The sequence below is a fragment of the Aedes albopictus genome, chromosome 2 (assembly GCF_035046485.1).
Source record: "Aedes albopictus strain Foshan chromosome 2, AalbF5, whole genome shotgun sequence".
NCBI lineage: Eukaryota > Metazoa > Arthropoda > Insecta > Diptera > Culicidae > Aedes > Aedes albopictus.
In genome coordinates this window covers 334,943,701-334,960,741 of record NC_085137.1, presented here as the reverse complement: position 1 = coordinate 334,960,741, position 17,041 = coordinate 334,943,701, and the positions used below count along the sequence as shown (strand labels likewise).

General features: G+C 34.4%; 1 protein-coding gene across 1 annotated transcript in view; it reads left to right on the top strand.

Annotated features, from left to right (window-relative positions):
- Positions 1–8,462: 8,462 nt before the first annotated feature.
- Positions 8,463–17,041, top strand: part of LOC109398017 (opsin, ultraviolet-sensitive) — a 33,590-nt gene continuing 25,011 nt past the window's right edge. Inside the window, exons 1-4 of the mRNA XM_062852584.1 lie at positions 8,463–8,866; positions 8,940–9,106; positions 13,498–13,540; positions 14,182–14,318. Coding sequence (XP_062708568.1) covers positions 8,622–8,866; positions 8,940–9,106; positions 13,498–13,540; positions 14,182–14,318 — 592 coding nt within the window. The 5' untranslated portion in view covers positions 8,463–8,621. The remainder of the gene's footprint in view (positions 8,867–8,939; positions 9,107–13,497; positions 13,541–14,181; positions 14,319–17,041) is intronic.

Sequence of the window (17,041 nt, the reverse complement as noted above, 5' to 3'; positions counted from 1 at the left end):
GAAATATTGTAATTAAACTTCAGAAGATCTGTTTAAGTTAATGGAAAAATTCTGGTAAAACCAATTGAGCTAATCGTCGAAAATTTGTAAAATAAATCGTTTGAGTTTTCCTGAAAACCCTTGAAAATCAATTGAGTATATTTTTTAAACATCATTCAGTTGAACAAAAAACCCAGGAAAGAAAAGAATCTGTAAGATAACTTGAAGAAATGTATTCATCATTTATGTCATTTCTTATTATTATGTTGGTCTTAGTGAAATTCTTGAAATACAAAATGTGTTTGCACTTATATTCGTACAAGAGAAATAAATTTTGGAAAAAAATTAGGTGACATCCATTGAAAAATAAAAGAAAAACACGAATGAAAAATACTCAAAAAAATAAAAAATCGAGGGACAACTTGTTTTTTCGAAACACCAAAACCCAACTTTTAAACATTTAAAACAAAATGAATAACTACAATCTTTTTAAAAAACACAATCACCAATTGTCGTAGGGCGCCAATCTGTATGCTTGCCAAGGGCGCCATGGGACTACGCTACGGCTCTGGCCATAAGTTAATTTTTTTCTGTGGTTTTCCAAAGGTAGAGAAACGACTTTTTCAACCCGTTTTTGTTCTAGCGATGGCTATGAACATATGAATACACATTAGATCTGTTCACTTTGAAACTTTTTTTCTCCGATTCTCCTTGACATATCAAATTATCAATCCACAAGCAAAAACAACTTTGCCGAAGACACTACGGTGTTCAAATTGCGTATTTCGAAGTTATTCAACAATTTTAGTTGAAAAATCACGAAAAAGCACAATATTTTTACGGTTTACATATATAAATTATGTAAATTTACATTATTTTACCTGACTAACTCAATTAGCTATTACTCCTACATATGTGTTACGAACTTTTCGTCCATAAAGACTGTATTCGATGAAAGAAAATATTGTATAACTTTTGATTGCGTTCGCGAAAATAGCTAATTTGTTTACCATGAATAGTGTAGCTAATACCATAAATTTTTTATCAAATTCGGTTGAGTATTAGCGGAGATATACCGTGACCGGCCCTAATTCTGCGCACTTTCTTGAATATACTACAAAATCATGGATGCTAGTTCAATATTTGCTTCAAATATATTTTTTGAATATTGTTTCAATAGTAATGAAATAGTTTGTGAATAAAAATGTTTCAAACTAAGGAACATTATTTTGTAAAATAATAAAATGGTGTTGGAAGTACTGGAAATTGCCTGAAATCTATATCCGTTAACGAAGCTGCTAAAATATTACCTTATAAATTGAAGCATTTTGCGACATAAATAAAGAAGATAATGTCTACATTTCCATGTGCATCCTGTACTGCTATTTTCGAGGAATCAGAATCGGCAGAAAACAATTGAGTTTTCTTCTTCTTTTCTTAATCTGTTCTTCTTAGGTGCGCAGAATTAGGAACCGGTATTAAAGGATGGTCCTAATTCTGCGCAGACATTCCAACTTTAAGTTTTGAACATATAATTAATAAACAAACATCATATAAATGCCACCATAGTTATAACTAAGATATTCTATGTTTCTAGCAATCCGGTGAATGTAAATTACGTTTTAACAAATTAGTTTAGAAACTTTAAAGGCAAATTTACGCTTCTTGCATTTTTGATCTGATAGTTCAACCGGACTAATCACTTGTTTGAAACATTTGCCATCAACCTCGGGGGAAATTTTGTGTATTCATGCAAGCATTCCTCAAATGCGACATGTGATGTAAGTTTACATGGAATTTTCTTAAACTAAGAAAACCCTGGAGTTGGAGAAGAAAGAAGTCTCAGTTTGCAAACAAAGATTGTGCCACCTTGTCATGGCGAAAAAGTTTATATTGCCTTTAGAAATGAAAGTAAATTTTACTAATATGTACTTGTGCGGATAACTAAAAAGCTTCACATGGTCGTATTCGATATTGCTACCAATTCCGTCATAATTAAAATTCACTTTGCTTAGTACAGGTATACCTCGATTTAGTGGACATTTCAATTTTTGAAATGTCTATAAAATCGAATTTTACATAAAATCGAAGCAATTTTTTTTATTTTATTTTTATTTGAATTTTATACCAACATGTACCAAAACATATAAAAACTGCATGAAAATTGAGTTTTCGATAAAAGGCTCGGAGTTTTTGACCTATATTAGTAATTCTCGCTTAATAACGAATAAACCACTATTTCGCTATTTTTTATGCTTGAAATATTTTGTCTAAAACTATTTATGGTTGATTGAAAAGCCAATATTTTGTGCAATGGACATATACAATAACGCTATTTGCATAAATGTCCCAAAAAATTGAAAAAAAAAAATAAATCGGAAATTCATTCAGGGATTTTTTTGAAAATATCTCTGAGGATTTATTTACCCTGGAATTTGTTTACGAATTGCTTCATAAATTCCTCCAGGGTTCCCATCTGAAATTCCTCAAGGGATTCCTTCGGAAATTTAGAGATTCGTGACAAGCACTTGATAGAGCGTGGTTACTGGTTGTGCTGTATTTAACGAACGATCTTTCTGTGTGAGTAGTGTAGGCTTGTGCCGCTATCTTCTCGGTCTCGGTTGCCTTTTGTTGCAATTCTGAGGTGTTAAATAAAGTTAAGTGAACTCAGAATTTTCAACTCTATTACGACGGTCTGCGAATGAAATTTGCCACATTAAATCATCATGTTACAGTTTACACAAGTTATTTCAGAGATTTTTTGAGAAATTGGTCCAAGAATTATTTCAGAAATTCTTCTAGTTATTTATTCATAAATTTCTCTAGGCATTTATTTGGAGAATCTTTTGGAGAAATCTACCAAAAATTTCTTCAGAAACTCTTGTAAAATATCTTTCTGTTTTTGTTTGCTGAAATTTGTCTGAGTGTTCGGCCAAAAAATCCTTTTCGGATTCTTTCAAAAAATCTTCCATTTGGAAATTTTCTTCAGAGATTTGTTTAGAAATCCTTTCTGTTCTATGAATTTCACAAAGAATTCATTCCAAGCATTTCAATGATTTTCTTCTGAAATTCCTCCCCATTTTTTTCCTAAAAAATATTTTTAAATTTGAGTAGAAATTCCCCTGATGATTCTTACAAAAATGCATTCAGAGATTTCATTAGAAATATCTTTGGACATTTATTCAAATTACTCCAGAGATTCCTTTAATAAAACTTTCAGCTATGCCTTCATAATCTATTTTTCAGAAAATGTTTCAAAAATTTAAACTGGGGTTACTTTCTAAACTCTTCCAAGGATTTCATCAAAAATTCTCACAACAATTTCCAATTTCTACAGAAATTCCTCTCCAGTGATGTCTCCGGATGTTTCAGAAAGAGTTGTGTATGAATTTTTGTTGATACTCCTCCAGGGATTTCTTCAGAAAATCCTTCAGAGATTTACCTTTTTTTCGAGACTTTTAGATATTTGTCTGAAAAATCCTTCGGGAATTCCTTAGAGCATTCTCTCAAACGGTTCCCCGAGGATTTATTTCAAAACTTTCTCCAGGGTTGGCTTTAGAAGTTGCTCCAGGGATTTTTTTTTAATCTGAATTTCTGTCAGAAAAACTTCCTGGGATTTCTCTAGAATATTCTCCAGGGACTCTTTAAAAAGTATGAGATCCATTAGGGAACTTGCTGCAGGGATTCCTGTAGAAATTACCCGGGGGGTTCCTTCAGAAAATCTTCCATGGATTTTATTATAAATTCGACTAATAATTTCTTAAAAAATATCTCCAGGTTTTCCTCCAGAGTTTTTTTTTTATAATTTTCTACATTGATTTTAATAAACTTCCACAGATTTTTCGAAAATTCTTTCATAGACCCTTGTTGAAATCCATCCTAGGACTCGTTTAAAAAATCTTTCACGAGTTCCTGAAAATAATCTTTGAAAACTGCTCATAGATTTACTTCAAAAATTCATCCAGGAAATTCGAAAGAAATTCAGTCAGAATTTTTTCACAAAATCTTCTAGGGATTCCTCTAGACTTCAGAATGTCATATAGAAACTTCTCTAAGAACTTCTTAAGAAAGTCTTACACGGATGGCTTGTTTTGAGTTTCTGTTTCTTTCTGATGGGTAGTTTTGAGTTTCTGTTTCTCAATGTATCAGGATCAGAAAATCAAAACTTCTTTAAAATTATCTCAGAAGTTTTCAAAAAAACTGTCTCCAATGATTTCTTTTGGAATTCTATAAGATATTATAAAGGAAAATCCCAAAATTTATTCACGTGCCTTTAGATATTGCTTGAAGAAATTTTTCTTCCAGAAATTGCTCCAAGGATTTCTTAAGTTAGAAAGTCTTTAGGAAATCCTCCAAGGATTACTTCAGAAATTTTTCTACAAATTTTGCCGACTGCTATAGAGGATTGCTATGGAAAGGCTGGAAGACATTTATACAGAGATTCCTGCAGAAATTGACACAGAGATTTCCTCAGAAATTCCGCCGGTTATTCCTCTATATATTTTATTAGAAACTAGCTGCCCCGGCAAACTTTGTCTTGCCAAGTTGTGGTGGTTTGACAATTGTTAAGGTCATTGCAGCATGGCACTCTAGATTAATTTCATTTCGATCGTGTTGGTTTTCTTCCCCGGTGATTTTTATCAGTTCTTTTTCAATTTTGTTACTTTTCTAGTTGATTTTCCTAACTTTTTGTACATATAAACACAGCCACCATGAAAACGAATCGAACCGTGCAAGAGCCATCCTAATCGGTTCAGCCGTTTGTGAGTTTTGTTGCCTCGAAGGAACTTCAAACTCATTTTTATATATATAGATATCTCCAGGATTTCCTCCAAGCGCACCTCTAAGAATTCCTCTATGAGTTTCTCAAAGACTTCATTGAAACTTTGTTTAAATTTTTTTTGGGGTTCTCCCAGGTTTTTTTTTAATATCTCGACAGGTTTTGTTAGTTATTCTAGCAGTAGTTTCCAGGTATTCCTTCCGGAACTTCTTCAGAAAATCCATCTATGAATTTTAAAAATAATCCTTTTTTCAGAAATGCTTTATGGAGTTTATTTAGAATTTTCTTCAGATTTTTTAAAATTCTTTTTGAAATTTCTTCAGTTATACTTTCGGAGATATCTTTAGATACTTGTTCAATATTACTAGAACTACTTCAGAAATTTCGGCAGGGATTTCTTAGAAAGTTGTTCCATGTATTCTTTAAGGACGTTGTTCCAGCAGCTCACGAATTGCTCAAGCGGCTTCTTCAAAGATTCCTCCAGGAATTCATCCTTGGGAATGTGCACGTGAAGGGACGCTGAAATCGGGAAACCTTGACTAACTAGATCTGAGTACTAGAAATAATTTATCACAAATCTTGTCAGTAATCATCCGAAGCATTACAATGACCTTGTTAGGGAATTTGCTATAAATTTTGGAATTCAATCATCAAATCTACCAAAAATATCAGGTATTTAATACAATTCTCGGTGAGGAAGTCATAAGAATCGTTGAAAAAAGTTTGTTGGAAAACTTTGAGAGAAGATCTGGCGAATCAGTTTGCATGCATCCGTCAAAAATGTTGTTATTGCTAAGGGATCTTTAAAAAATATTGCCAGAAAATCACTCCATATACTCCGCTCATCGCCATCATCGACAAAGTCAGGGATATTTATAAAAAAAATGAAGTCAGAAAGGGAAGTATGAGATTACAGTAAATATATAGAACTAAGTATGTCATGAGGTATGCATTGGCGCTAATATGGGTACTCTACAAAACAATTTATTGATATGAAGTGCTTCGCGTGTTAAAGGCTGAAAACCCCTGGTTTATAAGTCATCATGTAATAAATTACAAGTTTTAAACTGATTGAATAGTTAAAAAAAATACCATTAAAAATGTACATAAAATCGAGGTAAAATGTACATAAAATCGAAGTACATCGAGTAAATCGAGAGTCTATATAATCGAGGGTCCACTAAATCGAGGTATACCTGTAATCTAAATGGGTAGTATCAGTGTTGGGGACATGCAGAGTTCCAATACGGTCGTAAAGTCGCATGAAAGTTGCAAATGAAGAATGCAATTGAATTTCATCTATGAAACATGTTCTCATTACAATATGTTATCTTTTTAGAGTTTTTCCATGTGCGCAGAATTAGGAACATTAGTCCGCAGAATAAGGAACATACAGGGGATGGCCAAAATGTTTGGGATAGGCAACTTTCTTTTCCCTAACAAAAAAGTTCAACATGCTATAACTTTTCATAGAGTGCATCAAAAAATCTCAAATTTTGACTGTTCGTCAACCTATTATATGTGCATCATCGGTACAAATTTGGGCTCGATTGATTAATGTTTCGCAAAGTTAGAACCGTTCGGGTAAAACACTATTTTTAGACAACTCATTTTTGAGCTGTCATACCTCGGAAACCAGTGAACCGAATTGAATGAAATTTTGAACGTACACTAACAATATGTAAATGCTTCACAAACTATTAAAACATAGGTACTTTTCAAACGGTGAAAAAAGTTATCAAAAAATCTCAAATTTTGACTGTTCGTCAACCTATTATATGTGCATCATCGGTACAAATTTGGGCTCGATTGATTAATGTTTCGCAAAGTTAGAACCGTTCGGGTAAAACACTATTTCTAGACAACTCATTTTTGAGCTGTCATATCTCGGGAACCAGTGAACCGAATTGAATGAAATTTTGAACGTACACTAACAATATGTAAATGCTTCACAAACTATTAAAACATAGGTACTTTTTAAACGTTGAAAAAAGTTATCATGGATTGACACTTTTTGGATTTTTCTCGAAAAAATGTAACTGTTTTACATCAATGTCTATAAATTTTAGTGTTGATATTCATAGATGTTCCACTTCTGTTTTTAAGTTATCTCTTCACATATATTTTAGAGTCTATTTAGATTCTGAAAGTCTCTCAAATAAAGATAAATCAATCAATCAATCTATTTAGATTGAAGGAAGAACACATTCAAGCCGGTAAACTTAATTGGCTGTGAGAAAATATTACATTTTAGAACGCCGTATTAAGTATAAATATATTGTCGATAAACGTTAAAAAAATCATTCAATTCGGTTCGCTGGTTTCCGAAATAAGACAGTTCAAAAACTAGTTGTCTAAATAATAGTGTTTTACTAGAACGGTTATAACTTCGCGAAAAATTAATCAATCGAGCCCAAATTTGTACCAATGGTGCACATATAATAGGTTGACAAACAGTCAAAATTTGAGGTTTTTTGATGCACTTTATGAAAAGTTTCAGCATGTTGATTTTTTTTTTTTGTGGGAGAAAAAAAGTTGCCTATCCCAAACATTTCGGCCATCCCCTGTACCAAAAAAGGGTGCGCAGAATTAGAAACAAAGACACACTTTAGAATTTTCATGATTTTACATAAAAATTGAGTGTTTTGTATAAGAATTATATTTTTTCCTTATTAACAAAACTAATAACTATGTGTGGTCAAAAATTCAGCCAAATCGGTTCGATTTGGAATTTATTACAGCTGATTGAAATTGAAAAAGTCTTAGGTGCGCAGAATATGAGCCCTCCACGGTACTCTTTTCTATCTTCGGGTCTAGTGTAGAGGTTTCAACTCTATTCAGAGTGCAGCTAGAAACCTAGCAAAAAAAATCCTATATTATCAAACGTCTTTGCTAAAAAATAACAAAACCTCTTGATTCCTAAGCACTTTAACTTTCGAAGCATTGATGGCAATGAGTGTTATGAAATTTATACAGTAACAGTATGACAACAATAGTTAGTGTTTTGAATCCAAAATCATAGTTCAAAACCATAATTTTCGCAAGAAATTCTTTAAAAAAAAAAAACATGGTTATTCATATGATTTTCGGAGTTGCAGTTTTCTCAGCAGTGTACGATTTTAACGAAATCCAGCCAACTTGTCTGATAGGATGCACATTATTGCCATAGAACATTTGAAATTGGAGTAGAGTACCAGTACCACCCGAACTGTTTTGTAGATATCACAGCTACTTTACTCACCTAAATGTCCAGATTGAATAATCAAGTTTGACCGATACTACCAGCAAATATAATTTCAAACGTGAATTTATACGGATTCTCAATCGCTACAAGCAGTTGTATCATGCAATGCAATTTGTTGTGTATTAAGCGTACACGATTTGCAATCAGATTGGATATCTACCTTACATCTTCTATTCATTCTACACATTCCCCATTTGCCTGTTGCTCCTCGTAAGCTCTTTCGGTTGCGTGACCATAACCCTCCTCAACCAAGTTTGTGGCAGTATTCAGCAGATTAGCATTGATTTGTGTACTTCTAATTAAATTATACCAAATGGACACTTTAAACCTGGTGGCGATAAAAGGAATCGAGAACCAATAAAGAACTAGATAATCCTAATAAAATTCACTAATTGCATTTGATTCAACCGGACCAGGTAAAACGTATGAAACCCATGTTGGCTATAAAAGTTCCATCGAAACAAGACAATTTTGTCAGTAGGCACCGTGAAAGTGTCTAGGACGGCGTTTCGAAATCCTAAAATTGATAAAGTGGAAAAGTGATTATTGTGCTGTTACCTAGTGTTAGATTCCCCTCATTTCGACCATCCCCAGTCTGTCTAGCTTAAGAAAGTAAAAATGCCTTTCCTAGAGCATCTGAGTGACAACTTCACGGCTGTGCTTCGACCCGAGGCGCGGTTATCGGCCGAAACCCGCTACCTCGGATGGAACGTGGCTCCCGAAGATCTGCCGCACATTCCTGAGCACTGGCTCAAGTATCCGGAACCAGAAGCCTCGCTGCACTTTCTGCTCGGTTTGCTGTACATCGCCTTTACGGTATTTGCCCTGGTCGGAAATGGGCTAGTCATATGGGTGTTTTCTTCGTAAGTGCTTTGATCGCTTTCGACTTTCGTGAACCAATTTCAGCTCTAAACATGTGCTCCGTTTGTATTACAGTGCCAAATCGCTGCGAACCCCGTCCAACGTGTTCGTCGTTAATCTAGCGGTTTGCGATTTCCTGATGATGGTTAAAACGCCTATCTTCATCTACAATTCCTTCACCAAAGGCTTCTCAACAGGTTTCCTCGGGTGTCAAATTTTCGCCTTCATCGGGTCATTGTCTGGTAAGTCTATTAAAGTGTATAAATTGCTATGTACCTATGTAACGAGTATCAAAAACAAGTTTTTATAGCACGAGTTGTGCGTTTATCCAATGAGGCATGCCGGGTTGGATGAATACGAAAAGTGCTAAAAAATCTAGTTTTGCAAAATTTTATGCAATAATTTTTATATTATACAACTCATTTGGATTGCATAATGTTCATAATGCAACCCAGATGAGTAGTGTAATGAACATTATGCAACTAGTTCTCATTATGCAACTCATTTCAGTCGCATAATGCACCATTGCGGAGAAGTTGGCCATTATGATACCGAAATGAGTTATATAAAATAGAAGTTATGATATTGAATTGCATAAAGATAGTTAAGATAGTTGTTTATCATCCTTTTGTGAACGAGATTGTTTGAAAAATAAATCACTAAAATTGTTGGGATAGACGATATTTTCACAAAATGTTCAAAGTTTTTTTAGTTTGCGGCATAAATCCAACTTTTTGAACCATGATATCAAAGATATGGGATAATGGAGTGTAATCATCTACTCATCTCTCCATTTGTGTTATGTTACTATCAGTTGGGAACGGTGGTGGATTTTTGAGAGAGTTTCCTATTCACATGGAACTGTTGTGCGATAGCGAGTAGAATTGCCTTTCATTCGCGAACAAACGAAGCATGCAAAACTCTGACTTGTAATTCGCAAAGAAGCTCCGAACTTTTTACAACTTAATGAAATCGAAAAAAATCATTCGTTTAATACGGTAGAAGTACAAAAATGTTTTCAAAAATATGAATGAGATTCGAACTAAGATCGTTTGAGTGATAACCAAGCGCGTTTCCTCTAGGTCGTTTTACCCTGTTGAAGATCGGTCGTTAGATTTAAAGCAAGTTCTGAACGTGCGTGAGTGCACGAAAACGTTTCGGTGCCATCTGCGCGTTATACCCGAGGTAATTTACGAACTTTTTGTAGAAGACACCACATTGATCTAACGTGAATTTATCTATTTATGATCGCATATTTGCGGGTTGAATTACGGCGAAATGCGCAGTAGTCTAATTATCCTAGTTGTTCGATCACTGCTCCTGTGTTTCAATATCGACATACACTTAGGCAAATAAACCTAAAATTATCATAAGATCTAACTTATGAAATGGCTTTTAAACGATTCATAACGGCTAGAACGATTTTCATAAGGTCGGTCTATGACGCAGAATCGACTCACAGTTTGACTTTTATACACATTTAGCAACACGATATTCTCAAGCGTCGATAGCCGCGTGGGTTGGGTACGAGCTCAGTGATCTCGACGTTCATGGATCGATTCCAGTCTGCATCATTTTGGGTTTTTTTCTGCTCTTTTCATAAGTTTATCTTATGTTACTAGGTCATAATAAGCATGTTCAATTTTCATAGGGTATTCTTATAGCATCCATACTTTACAGTTATGGCTAAATTTCATAAGGTATTTTGATGAATTTCGGTAGTTTACTTCGCTGAGTGTAACTCAGGTATTCAAAACCGTTTGTTTGTATTGTTGAGAACAAATTGATTCTAAAATGCAGTGGATTTCTGGTCTGGCTGAATGTGATTTGAAAAAAATGGTGATCAGTGACATAGAAACATAATTGGATCCTCCAACACCCATATTTCTAATAACGTGTTCAATTCTCTCATAGATTGTTTGGTACTATGAGTTGGTAAGAAGTTTTAAACCTGACGGCAATTTGGAGAATCTGAAGTGTTCATCATTTGCATCAAAATAAAAATATTTTGCTGATTCCCTTCTTCTTCTTCTTCTTCTTCTTTATGGCCTCCCTCGCTTTAACTTATGTCGTTTTCGTTTTTAATTCAGTTCCAACCTGGGTTGGAACTGGATGAGATCACAGTTTCAACCCCAACCCGACTTCGGTTTCGCTTGTACTAAAGTTTGTTTGACGTTTGTTTGTTTACACACTTTCCGCCAATCCAGTTCCAACCCAGGTTCAAAAACGAATTCGACATTAATGTTCTTTAATTAAAGGGCTTTCTTTGCCTGCCATTTCATGAATTTGTAAGTACAGGGGGTGGCCAGAATGCTTGGGATAGGCAACTTTTTTTCTCTCTCATAAACAAAAATTCAACATGCTGTAACTTTTCATAGAGTGCATAAAAAATTCTCAAATACCTATTGACTGTTTATCAACCTATTATATGTGTATTATTGATACAAATTTGAGCTCGATTGATTAATCATTCGCGAAGCTAGGACCGTTCTCGTAAAACACTATTTTTAGCAGTGAAGAGAATTGTCAGACAAAAGAGGCACAAAACAAGCAACAAAGACGACGCGGCGATTACTCTTTATCCCAACTGGTAACAGATAATGACATGATCTCGATTTTTTTTTTGTTGCAGACAAAGCGGAAGCTGAATTTGTTGCGTACTTTTCAACTCGTGAATAATCAATACCAGTTCAAAATCGAACTTTTTTGATTATACATCTTCAGCAGCGTTGCAGTGTTTACCGACTCGAAGTTACCGCTCGAAAATCGCAGTGCAAGCCTTAAAAATCTCTAAACTCGAGCTGCACGATCTTTGTCTTATTCTGTTCAAGTTGGGACAAACCTATGTCGCATTGGGTAGAATGTCGCAACAAATTCAGGTTGCGACATTGTCGTTATTGTTGCGCGATGGTTGAATTTTGATTCACTGATTTTTAGACAACTAATTTTTGAACTGCCATATCTCGGAGACCAGTGAACCGAATTGAATGAAAATTTGAGCGATTATCAACAATATATTAATGCTTGAAAATTCTTCAAAACATAGGTACTTTTTGGGTTCATTCACAAATGTCATAACGCTAAAATTGGTAGTTTTCAACACCCACCCACCCCTTCGTAACACTGTTTATATGGGGAAAATTTTATTTTGTTCGAGCTGTAACACCTTGAAGGACACCCACCCACCCCCTCCAGCGTTATGATATTTGTGAACAAGCCCTAACGTTGAAAAAAGTTGTGATGGGTTTACACTTTTTGTAAATTACTTGAAAAAACGTATTTTTTTCATTATATTCATTACTTCATTACATTTCACATTTGATTCTGTTCTTAAGATAGAGGTAGTCGGGGTAATTTGGGCAATTTGAGCACCCCTGAGAAATCACATAAAATCTAGTAACTTTTGCAAATTCACCTTACAGCTCTAATACTGGTCTGATATTGGAGCGACTAAAACATTAGAATGAAGTAATTTAATCCCATAGTAAATTAGAAACATAAAATTGAAAATTGTTGGCCAAATTATTCTGACGAGGGCTGAAGAAAAATACCACATGAGATTTCTTTTGTTTAAAAATCTTAGATGACTTTCAAATTAGTTTGTTCTTCATATACTTCAAGTTGATATTATATTTATGATTCAATATCAAGCGAAGCAAATTAAGTTTGTATTACGTTAGGTGATATTAATTCTTCATTGAAAATAGGGTGCTCGTATTACCCCGACGGTTCAAAATCGACGCAAAAACAACACTTTTTTTCAAAAATATTTTTTTTGGCATATAAACACGATGACATGTTTATGCAACTAGTGTAGTTTTATATACGATGTGCGAAAGATTCAACTTTGTTTTCTGTTAATCGACTTTTGCTCAGGGTGGCAAAATTCCCAGATTTACTCTATCTATTATCAGATATATTAGAACCTATTTAGATTAACCGTTATGTGGCCGGTAAACTTTTTTTGCTTTTTTTCTACACCGTGTATTTTAAATGGGTGCTGGGTACCCGGGTACCCTGCCGGCCACATAAGGGTTAAAGGAGGATTGTGAGGCAAGCACAATGGGGTGCGTTGATTATAACAGAATAACAGAATAACAGGAGGATTGTGAGGCAAGCACAATGATACACTATGCCCAGGGAGTCGAGAAAATTTTCCCAACTGGAACGGGAATTGGGAACCGTCTCCGGATTGGCGATCCACAGCCTTAACCACTAAGCTAACTGGGGAGACCCCTGTCGCTGATTGCATGAATTTACTCCACGAAAAGCTGTTAGAATTACCAGATTTTTACATGGCAGGAAGATTATTATATTCTTCATCCAAAAAGAAAACTCATTTTTGTTTTTAAAAGAAAGGTCTTTGGTTCGGTTTAGCAAAACCCCGAACAATTGAGTTTTTAAATTTTGAAAAATGCATTATTTTTTTGATTTTATATAAAAGAGCAGAAGCGAAGAATTTCAGAATTTTATGCTTTATTGTGTTGCATCGTAAGAAGCAAAAGCAGTTCTTGTTAGTTTTCTGTGCTATATCAAGCCTACATATTAAAAAATAGATACTGGAATTTAAAAACTATTTTCAACTGAAAGCAATAAAACTGTTTCAAATTGTGTTTCATTTTTTTTATTTCAGGTATTGGTGCTAGCGCAACCAACGCATGCATTGCGTACGACAGGTAAGGCTAGATTTTAAAAAAGTGTACATTATTGTGTTATCAATGTTACAAGAATGTTCATTACAAATTGTTCGGTGTGAAAGATATACTTTGGAGTATATTAGAAAATCAGCCGAATATCGGACCGAATGTGAACATAAAAATAGAAATGGCAAAATTTCTACATTGGAAAATGATCATTTTAGCTAACAAAAAAGATCATGTCAAACTTTGGATTCCATATGTCAAGGATAGGGTCAGAGACCTAACTTCTCATAAATTACATGTAAAAATACATAACGATTCTAGTAAAACCGATGATTTTAGGGCGTACTCAGGATTGCGATATCTCACAAGGACGTCCTAATACATATTCACTATTCGAATAAAGCCTATCCACGTTAAATTTCGGACACCTTAAAACTGCAGAATTTCGAAAACGCTGTTAACTTTGCCGAATACGAACAGATTTGAATGAACTAAATTTTGTTTTCGAGGTTAAGGACTAAAGTAAACAGGAAGCATCGATGTTTGCATGCTTTACCACTGGATTGTTTGTAATATCACCGATTTGATGTCCGAAATTTAAAGTGGACAGGCTTAAGTTATGTTAAGAAAAAAAATCTAAATTGATATAATCTATCGTTTCGCGTTCTCAATAGATACAATACCATCGCCCGACCTTTCGAAGGAAAACTTACCCATACAAAAGCCATCTTCATTACCTGCATGGTGTGGGCCTACACTTTCCCTTGGGCCATCTTACCATTGATGGAAATCTGGGGACGCTTCGTACCTGGTAAGTACAATGCTTTGATATGTTCTGTTATAACCAACACACCCGCGGGCCATGGCCAATCGACGTTGAATCGCTGAGCAATACGTCTACCCAGAAAAAACGAATAGCATAGCAAATCCTTCAACTGATGGATAGGTTCGAATGTCCCGTCCCTCCCTATTACCCTTGGGAGGTTATAAGTAGTTTTCAGTTTAAATTTTTGTATCGATTATGAGTATGACACCAACTCTTACTATTCCTTGGACACAATTACCATGAAGCAATAAAGAAAATATTATCAAAGCAATTAAAAAATAAAGATGCGAGCACAAACCAATTGCTCAAACATCTAGTTTTACTCGATCGAATTTGCATTAGTGTCAAACTGATGTTTAATCGTTAGGCCTGTACACATGATCAAGGAAAGAACTCAAGAAACAACAACAGTTTGGCACTAAATTAAAATTTGATCGAGTCAAACAAGATGTTTGATCCTGTGTACTAACAGCTTTAGTTCATCCATTGTCAAATATTTAACCCCGTGTACTCGGAGCCAAAGGCAGTTTGTGACAAGAGATTTTATTTTACTTTCAATCAATTGGATTTCTAAATTTTGATTTTTTTTTATTTTTGAATTGTATAGAAAAGAGCACCGTTTTCTAAGCCACTATGATTTTTTTGGGATTTTTGAACTTTAATGATGATAGCTTAAATCAATTTCAAAGAGATTTTTGATATCACCTTTTGACGAATGGGCATTGCCCATTGGGCAACAACTAAGTTTATGTAAACTTTTTTAAGAGGAAACAAACCATCATCGTTTAGCGAAAAGTCAAAAGCAGTTTTCTCGCTGAAATCTCAACCAATGTTTATAATAATTTATCACTGCACTCTATCAAGCACCTGGATAACAGTGAAATAATTTTCATTGGCCTGTTTGTAATTTAGAGCAATAAAACTGCTTTTGAAAAATTGATGATTGCTGATGACTGAATGATGGTTATTTGAGCCTTAATCGAAATGTATTTAGACGTTACTCTTGGCCATAAAGAGCGAATTAATCATTAGCGTGGGTCATAGAGGTCGTTTTTTTTTTCAGATCAAGGTTTTTTTTTTGTTTATTCCATTTCGGGCCCTGAGCGACTGTACACAATTTGAGTGCTATCACCCGGATAAAAACTAACCATAGGGTGTTTGGTGAAAACCATTCCTGCACCATACAGTGTACCAGCTTCAATAATGTGTATTGTAATGAAATGGTTCGCTAAAAGCTTTGCACATTGTAGCTACTATACATTTACATTCGATTTTTATGTAACAATAAATTATACCGTTTTTCTTACGTTTGAACCATTCACTTTTCCGAAACATTATTTTTTCCATGCATTTTTAACTATTTATTCAGTTTTAGATTTTTTTTTTCGTGCTTTGTTTTGTTGATGTTGGTGACTTTTTTAATGCAAAGGAAAGGAAAGAAAAAAAGTGAATAAGTTGAAACATCAATTTAAAGTCAATAAAAGTTTAAATAAGTAGTAAACCAGATGTGTTAAGAACTGCAGATCCAAGAGATACGGCGGGCTAGGTATGTAGAGTGCGATGAGACGAATACGATTGACGAACTTTATCTTTGACGTAGAGCCATCTTTAACATATCGATTGGACTGAACACTGAAAGAACTTCTAATATAGGTTCGTCTGCGGGTTCACTTTTTAACCTAACTTATACTTGAATCGAACTTGACAGTTTTCTCTTGAGTTGTTATGTATTTCCCGTGTATTTCAAACCTTAGTCAAACTGGGGCCTCAATATTGCAATAACGGTTAAGCACGCTGTAATGATACTTATGTACCTCGTCACCCACTTTATGCAACTACATTACTGGTCTAATAATACTTAGCGCGCTCGGCATAGTTCCATCATGCCGCTCAAAGTATTGCCACAAATAATGCTTAGTTTGCAAAACCCGGTTATCTGACTAGCTCGGGAGCATGGGAGCTAAGCTTCAGCTGTTAATGCAATCAGAGACTACTCAGACTTATGCCGTTTTTCTTTTTGATCCAGTTCCAACCTGGGTTGGAACTGGAAGAGATCACAGTTTCAACCCCAACCCGACTTCGGTTTCGCTTGTACTAAAATTTGTTTGACGTTGTTTGTTTACACATTTTCCGCCAATCCAGTTCCAACCCAAGGAACAATTGTAAGTCATAAATAAGCATACATGTCGAGCTATTGCTGGTTTATAACATTCTCAGCTGAACAAAACCAAATGCTGAATAATAAACTGAAATTAAGTTATTTACATTGTAAATAAGCCAAAATGCAACATTTGACACTTATGTGAACAACGATTCAATTACAAGCTTAACAAACGTCAGCATTTTTTGTTTGTTCGATTTGTTCTTACTAGCTTTAATATAAGCTTAAGAAGAACTTTTTTCTACACGTTAAAGAACTTATGTTCCACAGTTTCCAATAGCTGATTATTGCAGTTTATATAAGTCGAACAAATGCTTTTGATTTTAATACTTCAGCTATTGTGGATACGTTCAATAATGTTTTAACAGTAAGCTATATAAAAGTATTTATGATTTGTTTGTTCGATTATGACTCTTCAATTCAACAACAGATTTAAGTGATGATAAGAGAGCAGTTCTTCAGTTTTAAATGTGTATTGATGTTTGTTGTACATCAATGCTAAATATTTGAAACATTTGCTAATTCAGTAAATATTTCCCATCTTCCA